At 46.3% G+C, this 16070-nt stretch overlaps 1 protein-coding gene across 1 annotated transcript in view; it reads right to left on the bottom strand.

Annotated features, from left to right (window-relative positions):
- Window positions 1–16070, bottom strand: part of LOC126469717 (protein Daple) — a 195271-nt gene that overhangs the window by 79310 nt on the left and 99891 nt on the right. The window contains exons 12-15 of the mRNA XM_050096907.1: window positions 5537–5818; window positions 4103–4209; window positions 427–612; window positions 75–330 (exon numbers count right to left, since the gene is read on the bottom strand). Of these exons, the coding sequence (XP_049952864.1) occupies window positions 75–330; window positions 427–612; window positions 4103–4209; window positions 5537–5818 (831 nt within the window). The remainder of the gene's footprint in view (window positions 1–74; window positions 331–426; window positions 613–4102; window positions 4210–5536; window positions 5819–16070) is intronic.

Below are 16070 nucleotides of genomic sequence, written 5' to 3'. Positions count from 1 at the left end.
GAATGTTATCTTTTAAAGTTTCGTCACTTACACATATCTGAATTGTGACAATTATACCTAAATACAGCACATACCTCATCCTTTTCTGCAACTAGTTGTGAATTTGCAAGCTGCAATGCAGTGTGCTGTGCAGACAGCGAGGTAACTTGCGAACGTAGAGTTGCAAGTTCCACTTGAAGTGTTGCATTTTCTTCTTGAAGTACTGCCATTTCTTCTGGTGCACGATCACTGACACTTTCTCGTTCTCCACTACAATTATTTTTGCATCCTTCAGTTTCTTTCAGCAAAAGTTCACGTACTGCTTCCTTAACATCACTGCTTGAGATGATTCTGCAGATAATAAATACGAATTTTGACAACTGAGGTTTGTTGTTGGTGTTACCTAAATATTGCATATTGCAGTTACTTCTTAGAGTAGTGACTCACATATCAAGTGCTGAATCAGCAGTGGTGAGACGATCAACTTCTATCCCCAGTTTTTCAAGAGAAGTTCGTAACTGTTGATAGCCAAGTTTCTGCTGGACTAAATCTGCCTGCAGGGCTGACAATGTTTCTCTGTCAATAGCTGACCGACTTGCCAACTCCTGACTCTCTCTTTCTACCTCAAGTAACCTACATGATGTTGAAAATACACACACATTATTTTTGTTTTCAATAGTGAGACTGAAAACTAAAAAATTAGCCTGTGTCAGTAGTAGATTAAATGTCTCTATAACCTACATTAAAAATCAGACTATGAGGCACAACTAAGAGAAGACTTTGTTTTACATAAAGGGACACTGATGACGACAGCGTAAAATCACATTACAAATTATGTTGTAAATTTATAAGGAAATTCACCAGAGCATATATATAGGGTGTCCATTTTAACTGAAGACAATGAAATATCATGAAAACTACACATCAGATAAAAAAAGTTATAATTCCAATTTGTCTGTCTTGGAGGGGGACATCCAATGATACCACACTTGAACCCCCTACCCCACCCTGTGTGTGGGTGGTGGGGAGCCAACTTTGAAATCTTCAAATTCTACAGCAAAATTTACATACGTTTTGTCTGAAGCATTTTCTTCATTTTGCCACATATGGTGCTGTAATCAGAGGAATAGAAATGGGTATACAATCATAATTTACAACATGCTACTGAACCACCGTTGAATATCCAATGGCATGTAGGACCCCACCTCCATTCTGTGAGGGTAGGATGGGTCAGTATTTCATAACTTCTAATTGGAAACCCCATTCGCAAAGTTGTATTCCTCCAACATATCAAACAGGGGACTACTCGACACAACACTGTGGCTGTGGCTCAAGACAAACACTACTCTACTTTTCCAACAACAGTAAATGCTCAAACATAGTACTGCCATCTTCAACACACTTAGTGATCTGCTTTCAAAATGACCATACACAGGACAAAAGGATTCTGCGAGAATGTCAGCACAAGCATTTCTGATGCAGTCGACCACATTCTCACGGCCTATTGGCATTTGCTGGTACACCTTATCTTTTAAAATTCCTCATATAAAGAAATCTGGGATCTAGTGGGCCAATTAATAGGGCCACTCCTAACAATCCGCCAACCAGTGTGAACACAGTTTAATACATCCCGTGCTTCAATTGTGTAATGCATTAGACAAGTGTCATGCTGAAACCACATACGTTGTTGAACATCCAGGGCAACATCCTGCAGTTGTACCACTAGTTCCTGTCCCAAAAACATTCAATATCTGCATCCAATAAACACGCCATCGACAGAAATACAGAGCAGTGAGATTGTTCCCTGTGATGACATACCATACATTAACCAGCCAGCAATGTCGATGGTCACCTTGCCATAACCAGTGGGGATTGTCTACACTCCAGTAATGCATGTTATGCCAGTTAATGCTATCATGGTTTGTGAATGTAGACTCATAGGAAAATAGTACCTAGGCAAACAATATGAGGGTTGTTTGCATCTGTTGATGTACCTATTCACGAAACACCACCTGGTTATGGAATTTGATGCAGTGACACGTTGTATGGATGATATTTATGACAATACTACTTAACACCATACCAGAATTGCAGTGTACTTGCCGGGCACTTATCCTTGGATTGTGGTGCACTGCCACTAGTACAGCTATTTCATTAGCTTCTCCTGTAACACATTTGCTTCATTTCCTTTTGCCAGCCTGTACACTGTCATCCGACATAAAGGCATTAACAACATTGTAAAAGGGCGAATGAGTGTGAGCTTTCTCTGGAAAATGCTCAGCATACAAGGCAACAGCAGTCTCACCAATTCCCCTCCATTCTCCGTAAATCAGGATCATTTCAATTTTTTCTTCTGTGGTTGTAACATTTATTGTCCACTTGCACATCTGTTCTCCAAATGATAGGTTGGCGTGGAGGCAATAAATGCTATGCAAGTATTGTAATGTTTATAGCCGCTATCTGTTCTACATCTGCATGATACATGAGGTCTGGTCACAATGTACTGCCTGTTATGATATGTAGTAGTTCGCTCCATGACCACGGTGGCATGTTGAGTAGTTCGCTGTTCGAATACAACATCATGAATGGGGTTTCCAATTACAAGTTATGAAATACTGGCCTATCCTACGCTCGAAGTTTGGAGGTGGGGTCTCACATGCCACTGCATATTCATGGACCATCAAGTAGCATGTCGTAAATTATGATCATGTACCCATTTCTATTCCCCCGATTACAGTGCCATCTGAGACCAAATGAAGAAAATGTTTCAGACAAAATGTATGTAGATTCTGTTATAGAATCATAACCTGCAATAAAAAACAGGGATTCCCACTGAAGATTTCAAAGTTGCCGCACCCTCCCCGCTACTCACACACGGGGTGAAGGGTCGGGTCAAGTGTGGTATCACTGGATGTTCCTCTCCAAAACAAACAGATTGGAATTATCTCTATCTCTCTCTCTCTCTCTCTCTCACACACACACACACACACACACACACACACACACACACACACACACACACACACCACACACAAAGAAAGAAAAAATAAGCTAAGCTAGTGACAAATTAAAAAACTTCATGGAACATATTAAAAACTAGACAGGAAATCTAAATCAAGGAAGTAAGGAAATTTCTTTAAAAGTAAATAAAGCTCATATCCAAGATAAGCCGCAAACTGCAGACAGTTTTAATAACTGAAGAAAATAATTCCTTAGTGAATAATTCCATATGAAAAGCAATAATTTTGATAAAATCTAACTATACCCTACATTTTAAAAAATTAATAAATAAAAAATTATCAATAACTTTTTCAGAAAAAAATATTTTAATTTTGTATTCCACATACATATCTGTTGGTACAGTATGGAATATTTTACAAAGAGAATTGGTTATGATAATGTTTTGTGCAAGACGGGAGCCAAATTTGTTAAATGTTGGCCAAAATCAAATGCAAAAGTTGTTTCTCAACAATGTGTGGATTGTTTTAAAAAGAATCCAACATATTTTGTGTACCAATTTCTTACTGTGGATGAGATGTTCACTACTCCTAACCAGAAACAAAGTAGCAATCAAAAAACATGAAGTTATTTCATTTACCAAAATATTTAGAAAACACCACAACCTTCTCATGTATTTTAAAAAATTTTCTCCTTTATTGGCTTGCAAAGAGCAAAGAAATAACTGGTGAACATTATGCATGTCTTCTGAATCAACTGAAAAACAGTTATGAGCATTTCAATGAATAAAAACAACTTTCATCAGAACAATGCACCTGTCCACAGAAGTATTTTGGTAATGAGAAAACTGAGGGATGAGAATTATCACTCTTTGTAACAGCCACCTTATTCAACAGTTTTAGAGAACTGTGAGAACAGTGGATGGAAAAGATATGGAATCCAATAAAGAGATATTTTGCAGATCTTCCAGACTCACTCTTCAAGGTTGGAATCCACACACTGGAAAATTAAACAAAGGTCACTGAAGAAATAGTGGGCTACATAAAAAAAAAATAATTGCAAAACTGAAATAATAATATTTTGACACAAAATACCCCTGTTAGGACCAATTTATTTAAAAACACACATTAATCTTCTTTTCCAATTGTTTATTAAATATTGTTACCTCATTATTTGTGATGATGCTTCTTCCAGATCTCTGGTGAGCCTTGTAACTTCTTTTCTTTGAGATTCAGCATCTGCTGCACATTGATCAAGTGCTTTGTCCTTTTCCTGCAATGTTTCACTTCATATAGTTTCAAAATACATATATAGTTTCAAAATATGATAAGACTGATAAATCACACAGTTCATGCAGACAAATATACATAGTTGCTTTAAATCAAGTAAATAAAAATGATTTCGAATACATTTTCGAACATTCCACAAACAATAACTTTCCACTGTGTACATATAAAAACAGAAAATTCAAATTAATATGAGAATGAGTATGATAAAATATACACTCCACTCTGCAATGCTACAACATTTTGTCTGAATGCAAAACAACTGTTCTTGGTTAATGACATGTCACTTACTACATTAAACTGTTATTTGTAATATTCTGGGCTCTTTAAATATATAGGAGTCAACAGTTCCAAGTAATGAATTGAGTTTTGCAGATTACCTACTTTCATACACGAAGTTATACTCTTGATAACAAAGTTCTTTATCATGAAAGATTTGCTCAAAAATTGACATCCTATATAAATATATTACTGTTCTGCATACTGCTGCTTCTTTATCTTTCACCATTACCTATTCCAAATCAAACATATGATGACCAGAAGAAAGACTCACCTTTCAGCCCATGTATATAAGCACACAGCTTATTTACAACCAATGGCCAATGTTATATGCAATTTGCAAACATCACACAAGGAAAGTCATGTCTCCTCATTCAAGTTTCCTCAATATAAATACACATGAAATTGGTAACCAGGAGCTAGCCTCCACTGTGACTACTTTATTATTATTCTACCAAACTACAAGGCAGTTTTCTTAATCACTGCACTCATATCTTTGAAGTGTGAGTAGTATAATGTGGAAAAAGAAATCTAACAAAAGAATATTATACTTTCACTGATTTTTTTAAGTACGTTTTAGCAACTTGGGTAAAGAAATTGGTGGTCCATTTAGTGTTTCTATTTCTGTAGGGTTCAAAGGAAAAAAAAAGTGAACTGAATTGGTAGTAAAATGTCCAATAACTTTCCACTATTTTCTAACACACAACACACAAATTTTCTGAGTCACTGATCTGACAGGACCTGCCAAAAGCATAAACCCACTCTTTTCTGACATATTTAATGTAAATCTGTTTCAGGAGAGTTCAATTTTGACCACATATTACACCTCACCAATCATGGAAATACCACACAAAAATAAAACAACATTTAATTGGAATACATAACAAAACTGAAAAGACTGCATTTTTGCTCCCTTTTTCTCCATAGTAATAATTGCTAATAAAGTGCAAAAGATTTGAAAACTAAAATTTTAGACCAATTGTCAGAAATGCTGTGGATTTCTTTACAGTTCCTGAGTTTAACATTCAACATACCTCCAATAGATCTCTGAGTTTTGCAACTTCCTTTGCCCATGTCTGAGATTCTTTTTCACTTGTCTCTGCTCTTTCTGTGGCACTTTTGGCTTCTAATATGTGTTTATCACACAATAATGCTTGCTTACTTGCATCAGCTAGTTTCTCTTCCATTGATTCTAAGAGTTTCTGTTGTCCTTCCAGACGATCTTTACAACTCTCCAGCTGATCCAGTAATTGTTTCTTATCAGATGACAAACTTTCTACAGCCTTTTCGAGTTCCTCAACTTTCGCACGTTCTGCCTGTATGAAAGAGAAAATAATTTAATGGCATATTTCATACTAAATCCATACAAAAGAATAATTTAACAAAATATGGGAATTAAACACAGCAGCCTGTAAAAAGTATCAAACTTCTGAACATGAAATACATGAATTCAAGACTAACAATTTTTCTTTTTGGAAAGCAAACTCAGACTCTACTGCTGAATAACTCATATATTATACAGCAAGTAAAATAGAATTTGGAATTTATAATAATGCCACTATAAAGAATGTTAGAGCATTTTCTAAAAGTTGTACACTGCTGAAAATGAATGAGATTGTTCCAGTGTGCCATAAAATATTTGAGCTCCCTTGTCAGTCACAAATCACACATGCATGTATGCCAGTAGGTGTGGGATCTCCTCCCAAACCCCTGCATAGGTTTCAATCAAATGTGGCACACAAACAACAAACTTCATAAGTATCAGCACTGTCAGTTTATAACCTCCTAGCTCCAATAGGAGTGGAGATATGGGCACAAACAAGTTTGTTTTTTTCCCAGCACAACATGTAGGCTGCCCAGCATGATAGGCATGTTGTGAGAGTAGTATCAGCCTGCTTTATCGACCTGTTTTGTTGAAGCTACACATGTGGATGGGCATGGCTGGGGGACAGCTGAGATAGATAGAGGAGGGGATGCATTGAGAGAGGGAGAAGGGGAGAGGATGGAAACAAATATGGGGGAGGAGGTGATGGACAGAAAAAGGGGGAGAAGGAGATGGGCAGCGAGAGAGAGGGGGGGGGATGAGGAGATGGGCAGAGAGAGAGGGGGGGATGAGGAGATGGGCAGAGAGAGAGGGGGGGATGAGGAGATGGGCAGAGAGAGGGCGGAGGTGTAGATAGACAAAGAGGGGAAAGGTGATCAATGGGGGAGAGGGGCAGAGCAGATGGACAGAGGAAAGAGGAGATGGGTAGTGGTGGGGAGGAAGAAATGGGCAAGGGTGGGGGGGGGGAGGAGGGTTGGAAAAGAAGATATGGATAAGGTGGACAGGGGGCCAGGACAATATGGACAGACAGGGGCAAGGGGCAAGGAGGAGATGGACAGAGAGAGGGGACGAGGAGATGGTCAGAGAGAGGGGAGAAAGAGATGGTCAGAGGGGGATGAGGAGAAGGGATGACAGAGAGATGGGAGTAGGCAATGGACAGACAGGGGGGAGGACGAGATGGACAGGTGTGAGAAAGAGATGGTCATACATAGCAGGAGGATGAGATAGACAGAGATAAGAGAGATGGGAAGGAGGACACAGACAGAGAGATAGTGAGTGGGACATGGACAGAGAGACAGTGGAGGGGGAGATGGACACAGAGATAGGGTGGGGGTGAGGATGGACAGAGGAAGGAGACAAGTGGGAATGGATAGGACAAGGGTGGACAAAGAGAGAGGGGGGGGAGCAGGAAGTGTACATGGAGAGTAGGAAGAGGAGATGGAGGGAGGGAGGGGGTGAGGCAGAGAGAGAGGGGGGAGCAGTGAGGAAGGGATGGGCAGAGATAGAGAAGCAGTGAGGCAGGGATGGCCGGAGATAGAGGGGAGGGGTGAGGCAGGGATGGGCAGAGATAGAGGGGGAGGGGGTGAGGCAGGGATGGGCAGAGATAGAGAGGGGGGTGAGGCAGGGATGGGCAGAGATAGAGAGGGTGGTGAGGCAGGGATGGGCAGAGATAGAGAGGGGGGTGAGGCAGGGATGGGCAGAGATAGAGAGGGGGGTGAGGCAGGGATGGGCAGAGATAGAGAGGGGGGTGAGGCAGGGATGGGCAGAGATAGAGAGGGGGGTGAGGCAGGGATGGGCAGAGATAGAGAGGGGGGTGAGGCATGGATAGAGAGGGGGGTGAGGCAGGGATGGGCAGAGATAGAGAGGGGGGTGAGGCAGGGATGGGCAGAGATAGAGAGGGGGGTGAGGCAAGGATGGGCAGAGATAAAGGGGGGGTGAGGCAGAGATAGAGAGGGGGGTGAGGCAGAGATAGAGAGGGGGGTGAGGCAGAGATAGAGAGGGGGGTGAGGCAGGGATGGGCAGAGATGAGGCAGGGATGGGCAGATATAGAGAGGGGGGTGAGGCAGGGATGGGCAGATATAGAGAGGGGGGTGAGGCAGGGATGGGCAGAGATAGAGAGGGGGTTGAGGCAGGGATGTGCAGAGATAGAGAGGGGGTTGAGGCAGGGATGGGCAGAGATAGAGAGGGGGTGAGGCAGGGATGGGCAGAGATAGAGAGGGGGGTGAGGCAAGGATGGGCAGAGATAAAGGGGGGGTGAGGCAGAGATAGAGAGGGGGGTGAGGCAGAGATAGAGAGGGGGGTGAGGCAGAGATAGAGAGGGGGGTGAGGCAGGGATGGGCAGAGATGAGGCAGGGATGGGCAGATATAGAGAGGGGGGTGAGGCAGGGATGGGCAGATATAGAGAGGGGGGTGAGGCAGGGATGGGCAGAGATAGAGAGGGGGTGAGGCAGGGATGGGCAGAGATAGAGAGGGGGGTGAGGCAGGGATGGGCGGAGATGAGGCAGGGATGGGCGGAGATGAGGCAGGGATGGGCAGAGATAGAGAGTGAGGCAGGGATGGGCAGAGATAGAGAGGTGGTGAGGCAGAGGGAGGAGGGGGGTGAGGCAGAGAGAGAGAGAGAGAGAGAGAGAGAGAGAGAGAGGGGGGGGGGGTGGCAGAGAGAGAGAGAGAGGGGTGGGGGGGTGAGGCAGAGAGAGAGAGAGAGAGAGAGAGAGAGAGAGAGAGAGAGAGAGAGAGGAGAGGAGGGGGGTGAGGCAGAGAGAGAGAGAGAGAGAGAGAGAGAGAGAGGAGAGAGAGAGAGAGAGGTGGGGGGTGAGACAGAGAGAGAGAGAGAGAGGGGGGGGGTGGGGGGGGTGAGGCAGAGAGAGAGAGAGAGAGAGAGGGGTGGGGGGGTGAGGCAGAGAGAGAGAGAGAGAGAGAGAGAGAGAGAGAGGGGTGGAGGGGTGAGGCAGAGAGAGAGGGGGGGTGGGGGGGTGAGGCAGAGAGAGAGAGAGAGAGGGAGGGGGTGAGGCAGAGGGACAGAGAGAGAGAGACAGAGAGAGAGAGAGAGAGGGGGGGGTGAGGCAGAGAGAGAGGGGGGGTGAGGCAGAGAGAGAGAGAGAGAGAGGGGGGGGTGAGGCAGAGAGAGAGGGGGGGTGAGGCAGAGAGAGAGGGGGGTGCGGCAGAGAGAGAGGGGGGTGAGGCAGAGAGAGAGGGGGGATGAGGCAGAGAGAGAGGGGGGATGAGGCAGAGAGAGAGGGGGGTGAGGCAGAGAGAGAGGGGGGGTGAGGCAGAGAGAGAGGGGGGTGAGGCAGAGAGAGAGGGGGGGTGAGGCAGAGAGAGAGGGGGGGTGAGGCAGAGAGAGAGGGGGGGTGAGGCAGAGAGAGAGAGAGTGAGAGGGGGGGTGAGGCAGAGAGAGAGGGGGGGTGAGGCAGAGAGAGAGAGAGAGGGGGGTGAGGCAGAGAGAGAGAGAGAGAGAGGGGGGTGAGGCAGAGAGAGAGAGGGGGGGTGAGGCAGAGAGAGAGAGGGGGGGTGAGGCAGAGAGATAGAGGGGGGGGTGAGGCAGAGAGATAGAGGGGGGTGAGGCAGAGAGATAGAGGGGGGTGAGGCAGAGAGAGAGAGGGGTGGGTGAGGCAGAGAGAGAGAGAGGGGTGGGTGAGGCAGAGAGAGAGAGAGGGGTGGGTGAGGCAGAGAGAGAGAGAGGGGTGGGTGAGGCAGAGAGAGAGAGAGAGAGAGAGGGGGGGTGAGGCAGAGAGAGAGAGGGGGGGTGAGGCAGAGAGAGAGAGGGGGGGTGAGGCAGAGAGAGGGGGGGGTGAGGCAGAGAGAGAGGGGGGGGTGAGGCAGAGAGAGAGAGGGGGGTGAGGCAGAGAGAGGGGGGGTGAGGCAGAGAGAGAGGGGGGGGTGAGGCAGAAAGAGAGGGGGGGTGAGGCAGAGAGAGAGGGGGGGGTGAGGCAGAGAGAGAGAGAGAGAGAGAGAGAGAGAGAGAGAGAGAGAGGAGGGGGGTGAGGCAGAGAGAGAGAGAGAGAGAGAGAGAGAGAGAGAGAGAGAGAGAGAGAGAGAGGTGGGGGGTGAGACAGAGAGAGACAGAGAGAGAGAGAGAGGGGGGGGTGAGGCAGAGAGAGAGAGAGAGAGAGAGAGAGAGGGGGAGAGAGAGAGAGAGAGAGAGAGAGAGAGGGGGGGTGGGGGGGTGAGGCAGAGAGAGAGAGAGGGAGGGGGTGAGGCAGAGAGAGAGAGAGAGAGAGAGAGAGAGAGAGAGGGGGGGGGGGTGAGGCAGAGAGAGAGGGGGGGTGAGGCAGAGAGAGAGGGGGGGGTGAGGCAAGGATAGAGAGAGAGAGAGGGGGGGGGTGAGGCAGAGAGAGAGGGGGGGTGAGGCAGAGAGAGAGGGGGGTGAGGCAGAGAGAGAGGGGGGATGAGGCAGAGAGAGAGGGGGGGTGAGGCAGAGAGAATGGGGGGGGTGAGGCAGTAAGAGAGGGGGGGGTGAGGCAGAGAGAGGGGGGGTGAGTCAGTGAGAGAGGGGGGGGTGAGGCAGAGAGAGAGGGGGGGTGAGGCAGAGAGAGAGGGGGGTGAGGCAGAGAGAGAGGGGGGTGAGGCAGAGAGAGAGGGGGGGTGAGGCAGAGAGAGAGGGGGGGTGAGGCAGAGAGAGAGGGGGGTGAGGCAGAGAGAGAGAGGGGGGGTGAGGCAGAGAGAGAGGGGGGGTGAGGCAGAGAGATAGAGGGGGGTGAGGCAGAGAGATAGAGGGGGGGTGAGGCAGAGAGAGAGAGGGGTGGGTGAGGCAGAGAGAGAGAGGGGGGTGGGTGAGGCAGAGAGAGAGAGAGGGGTGGGTGAGGCAGAGAGAGAGAGAGGGGTGGGTGAGGCAGAGAGAGAGAGGGGGGTGGGTGAGGCAGAGAGAGAGAGAGGGGTGGGTGAGGCAGAGAGAGAGAGAGGGGTGGGTGAGGCAGAGAGAGAGAGAGAGAGAGGGGTGGGTGAGGCAGAGAGAGAGAGAGGGGGGGGTGAGGCAGAGAGAGAGAGAGAGGGGGGGTGAGGCAGAGAGAGAGAGAGAGGGGGGGTGAGGCAGAGAGAGAGAGGGGGGGTGAGGCAGAGAGAGAGAGGGGGGTGAGGCAGAGAGAGAGAGGGGGGGTGAGGCAGAGAGAGGGGGGGGTGAGGCAGATAGAGAGGGGGGGGGTGAGGCAGAGGGAGAGGGGGGGGTGAGGCAGAGAGAGAGAGAGAGAGGGAGGGGGGGTGAGCAGAGAGAGAGAGAGAGAGAGAGAGAGAGAGAGAGAGAGAGAGAGAGAGGGAGGGAGGGGGGGGGGGTGAGCAGAGAGAGAGAGAGAGAGAGAGAGAGAGAGAGAGAGAGAGAGGGGGGGGGAGGCAGAGATGGGCAGAGAAGGGGGGGGCAGTAGTAGATTGATAGAGAGAGCTGGGAAGGAGGAGGACAGGGAGAAATGGGGCAGGTGAGGGATAGAGAGAGGGGGGAAGGGCCAAACAGCAACATCATTGGTCCCATCCGATTAGGGAAGTATGGGGAAGGAAATTGGCCATGCCCATTCACAGGAACCATCATGGCATTTAGGGAAATCAGGATGGCCGGACGCAGGTTTGAACTGCCGTATTGTTGAATGTAAATCCAGTGTGCTAACCAATGCACCACCTTGCTCAGTAGGAGGAGATGAAATAGAGTGGGGAGGAGTTGGACAGATAGACGTGGAAGGAGGAGATGGACAGAAACACGGACGCAGGAAGAGGTGGACATAGAGAAGTGGGAGGAAGAGAAGTGTGCAATATACGTGTTGAACATGTGCACAAGTGAAGCCATGGAGAAAAGGGTAGTATACCAGGTGTACCGGCATGAAATGTGTGTTAAGATACAAATGTGTCGATAGGGAACATTTGTTGTGAACGAGCCTTAATTATTTTTTTTTTATTTGGTTGGTATGACATCTGTCAAAGATATTTAGTATACATCAACTCATGGGACAAACATCATCATATGTTTTCATCATGTTAACAATGTCGAATTTTGTACCAGAAAGTGATGATTTGCAGAATGCATTAATTGTTTGTTTTCATTTGAAAAAAAGTGCTGCAGAGTCGCATCGAATGCTTGTCGAGGCATATGGTGATCATGCTCTATCAGAAGCAACATGCAAAAGATGGTTTCAATGGTTTATAAATAATGATTTTGAGGTAAGAAATGAAGAACGTGGAAGACCACCAAAAAAGTTTGAAGACGTTGAATTGCAAGTAATATTGGATGAAGATGATACTTTGAGTCAGAAGCAAATGGCAGCAATGCTAAATGTTGCATAACAAACAATTTCTGACCGTTTGAAGGCTATGGGAAAGATCCAAAAGTGTGGAATATGGGCGCTACATGAATTGAATGAAAGACAAATGGAAAACCGAAAAACCATTTGTCAAATTTTGCATCAAAGACATGAAAGAATATCAATTTTGCATCCAATTGGATTTATTTTAAGAATCCTAAACGGGAAAAATCATGGGTTAATCCTGGACAACCATCAACATCGACTGCAAAACCAGATCGATTCGGCAAGAAGACAACGCTCTGTGTTTGGTGGGATCAGAAAGGTGTGGTGTATCATGAGCTTCTAAAACCCGGTGAAACTGTGAATACTAATCACTACAAGCAAAAATGTTCAATTTGAACTATGCATTGATCAAAAAAAGACCAGAATGGGCCAGAAGACATGGCAAAGTAATTTTCTTACACGACAATGCACCTGCACACAAAGCAAAACTGGTTCAGGATACAATCAAAACACTTGGCTGGGAACTGCTACCCGACCTGCCGTATTCACCAGACTTGGCCCCTTCCGACTACCATTTGTTTTCATCAATGGGACACGCATTGGCTGAGAAACACTTCGATTCCAACGAAGAAGTCGAAAATTGGGTGTCTGATTGGTTTGATTCAAAAGACGAATATTTATATTGGCGTGGTGTCCACAAATTGCCAGAAAGGTTGTCAAAATGTATAGAAAGCAATGGTCAGTGCTTTGAATAAAATGTTTTTACTTTTCAATTCAAAATTAGTGTTTCATTTTGACAAAAAAACGCTCATTTCTAACCGGTACACCGGGTATATATTAGCAGCACATATGTATGTATGTATGTATGTATGTATGTCCTGGCTCTACTCCAGGGGGAGGAGAAGATGGATATGTAGAAGTGAGAGGATGAGGTGCACATGGAGATAGGGTGACGAAGAGGAGGACAGAGAGGGAGGGCAGCAGAGGAAGAGATGTATGTAACATATGTTTTAAACACGTCTTGGAAGAATAACTACCACCTGCATAGTTCAGGAAAGCTGGTGGTGGAGAAAAGGGTCCAGATCGCCCAGGTTGTGGAGCAGCCCTTGAAATCGTGCATGTTGAGCCCAGCTGCATCTTCTGCCATCAGGTGGTCAACTTTGTTCTTGAACACAGTTTGGTGGTGGCCATTCATTCTGGTACAGCTGGTTGGTCGTCACATAGAAATAAAAAGCTGTGCAGTGACTGCAGCCAACTTGGCTGCTTTCATAGGTGGCCCTCCCTCTGATGGGGTAGGATAAGTCTGTAGCGGAACTGGAGTAGGAAGTGCTAGGTGGGTGGATTGCACAGCTCTTGCACCAGGGTCTTCTGCAGGAATATGATCACTGTGGCAATCACTGCACAGCTGTCCTCCAGAATGAATGATGAATGACCACTGCCAATCTGTGGCCAAAAACAAAGCTGACCATCTGGTGGCACAACACGCAATTTGGCACAACACGCTCGATTTCAATGGGTGCTTCACAACATAAGCCATCTGCATCCTTCCCTCCACCACCAGTTTTTTCTGAACTATACAGATGGCAGTTATCCCTCCACCACACACCGTCAGGTGGCTTGCAGAGTATGGATGTAGATGTAGATATCCTTCACTCCTGTAACCCTCCTGGCTTCAATCTCAGTTAATTCACCGTCCCCACACCCTCTGTCCAACAGCTTCCCCTTCCTCTGTTGTATCACACCCACCCAGTTCTTGTATCCATGTCTCCTTTATCATGTGCTGTTCCCCACTGGCTCTGACATCAGTGTCCATATGCCTAGCCCATCCACCTGCCATTCCTCCCTCCCACATTCCTAGCCAACAAACTGGCTGCCTCCTTCTGAGTCACTAGCTACTCACCACAAACCCCTGTTCCTGCCTCCCACAGCCCTCCCCCTCAATGATCACAGCCTACAAAACCTGCCAAACTGCACTATATAGGAGAACAGCTGTGTGCATATGTGTATATGTGTGTGTGTGTGTGTGTGTGTGTGTGTGTGTGTGTGAGGAGGGGGGAGGGGGGCGCTTGTTCTAGCTCGAGAAATGATTTACTCCAAAGACCTAACAAGTCTTTTTTTCTTTCTTGTGAGGTCACTGTTGATGACTCAATGCTTTTCAGTGAGTGGTTTTCTTTACTCTTAAATTATTTACATTTTACCAGAAATTTACTATTAAAATTTTCAGAGTATTTGTAGTTAACTGTTGTGTTAGCAGTCATCTTCGACAGCATCACCACCTGGTGTCCAGGTTGTCAAAGAGAATACATGGATGAGAAGAGAGATCAGCTATGTCCTATTCAAAGGCACCACCTTGACATCAACTTAACCATGACAAATAAAGACAACAGGATTGGGATACGGGGATTTGAAAATGTGACTAATCAGTTGCTATGACACCTAGACTGCATCATTTTCATAGGTTAAGCAGGTCGCCAATAGACTCTACAAAGTACCGGTATTTACCCACATTTCACTAAAGTTGTTTCACATCCTTTACCCGTATTTTTCTTCCTACAGTTGTTAGTTTTTAAAGTACTTAAAAATGTCACACCTATTGGCATTCAATCTATTATTCCAACATACAAGGGTTGAAACTTTAATAGTGGCAACTATTTATTTACAGCTCATACAAAATAGATACATGTTTCAAAGTTTTACTGACCTTCAAAGTAGTCACCAGCATTGTGTACAATCCATTGCCAGTGATGTGGAAGTTGTAGGATACTCTTAGCAGTGCCATCCATTGCCAGTGATGTGGAAGTTGTAGGATACTCTTAGCAGTGCCAGTTGTGTGGACAGTTCAAGCGGAGCAGTCTATTGCCCGATGAATTTGTAGCAGTTCTGAAACGAATGCCGTGAAGTGTTTCCTTCAGTTTAGAAATCGAGTTGAACTCACGAGGGTGTAAGTCAGGGGAGTGCAGCAAGCACGTACAGCGCAACCTGTTACCGATTTGTTTGACTTATGGGGCTGCCAAGTGCTATACCACCTACTGCACTCCCCTTACTTAAGCCCTTGTCAATTCAATTCGATTTCTAAACTGAAGGATACACTTCACAGCATTCGCTTCGAAACTGCTACAAATTCGTCGGGCAAGACTGCGCCGCTTGAACTGTCAACACAACTGGAACTACTAAGAGTATCCTACGACTTCCACATCACTGGCAACGGGTTATACACAATGCTGGAGACTACTCTGAAGGTCAGTAAAACTTTGAAACATGTATCTATTTTGTACAAGCTGTAAATAAATAGTTGCTACTATTAAAGTTCCAACCCTCATATATTCTATATAAGACTGAGGACTAAACTACTGATTCTATATACACTCCTGGAAATTGAAATAAGAACACCGTGAATTCATTGTCCCAGGAAGGGGAAACTTTATTGACACATTCCTGGGGTCAGATACATCACATGATCACACTGACAGAACCACAAGCACATAGACACAGGCAACAGAGCATGTACAATGTCGGCACTAGTACACTGTATATCCACCTTTCGCAGCAATGCAGGCTGCTATTCTCCCATGGAGACGATCGTAGAGATGCTGGATGAAATCCTGTGGAACGGCTTGCCATGCCATTTCCACCTGGCGCCTCAGTTGGACCAGCGTTCGTGCTGGACGTGCAGACCGCGTGAGACGACGCTTCATCCAGTCCCAAACATGCTCAATGGGGGACAGATCCGGTGATCTTGCTGGCCAGGGTAGTTGACTTACACCTTCTAGAGCACGTTGGGTGGCACGGGATACATGCGGACGTGCATTGTGCTGTTGGAACAGCAAGTTCCCTTGCCGGTCTAGGAATGGTAGAACGATGGGTTCGATGACGGTTTGGATGTACCGTGCACTATTCAGTGTCCCCTCGACGATCACCAGTGGTGTACGGCCAGTGTAGGAGATCGCTCCCCACACCATGATGCTGGGTGTTGGCCCTGTGTGCCTCGGTCGTATGCAGTCCTGATTGTAGCGCTCA

This window comes from Schistocerca serialis, chromosome 3 (assembly GCF_023864345.2).
Source record: "Schistocerca serialis cubense isolate TAMUIC-IGC-003099 chromosome 3, iqSchSeri2.2, whole genome shotgun sequence".
NCBI classification, from domain to species: Eukaryota; Metazoa; Arthropoda; class Insecta; order Orthoptera; family Acrididae; genus Schistocerca; species Schistocerca serialis.
This window is presented reverse-complemented; position numbering and strand designations above follow the sequence as displayed.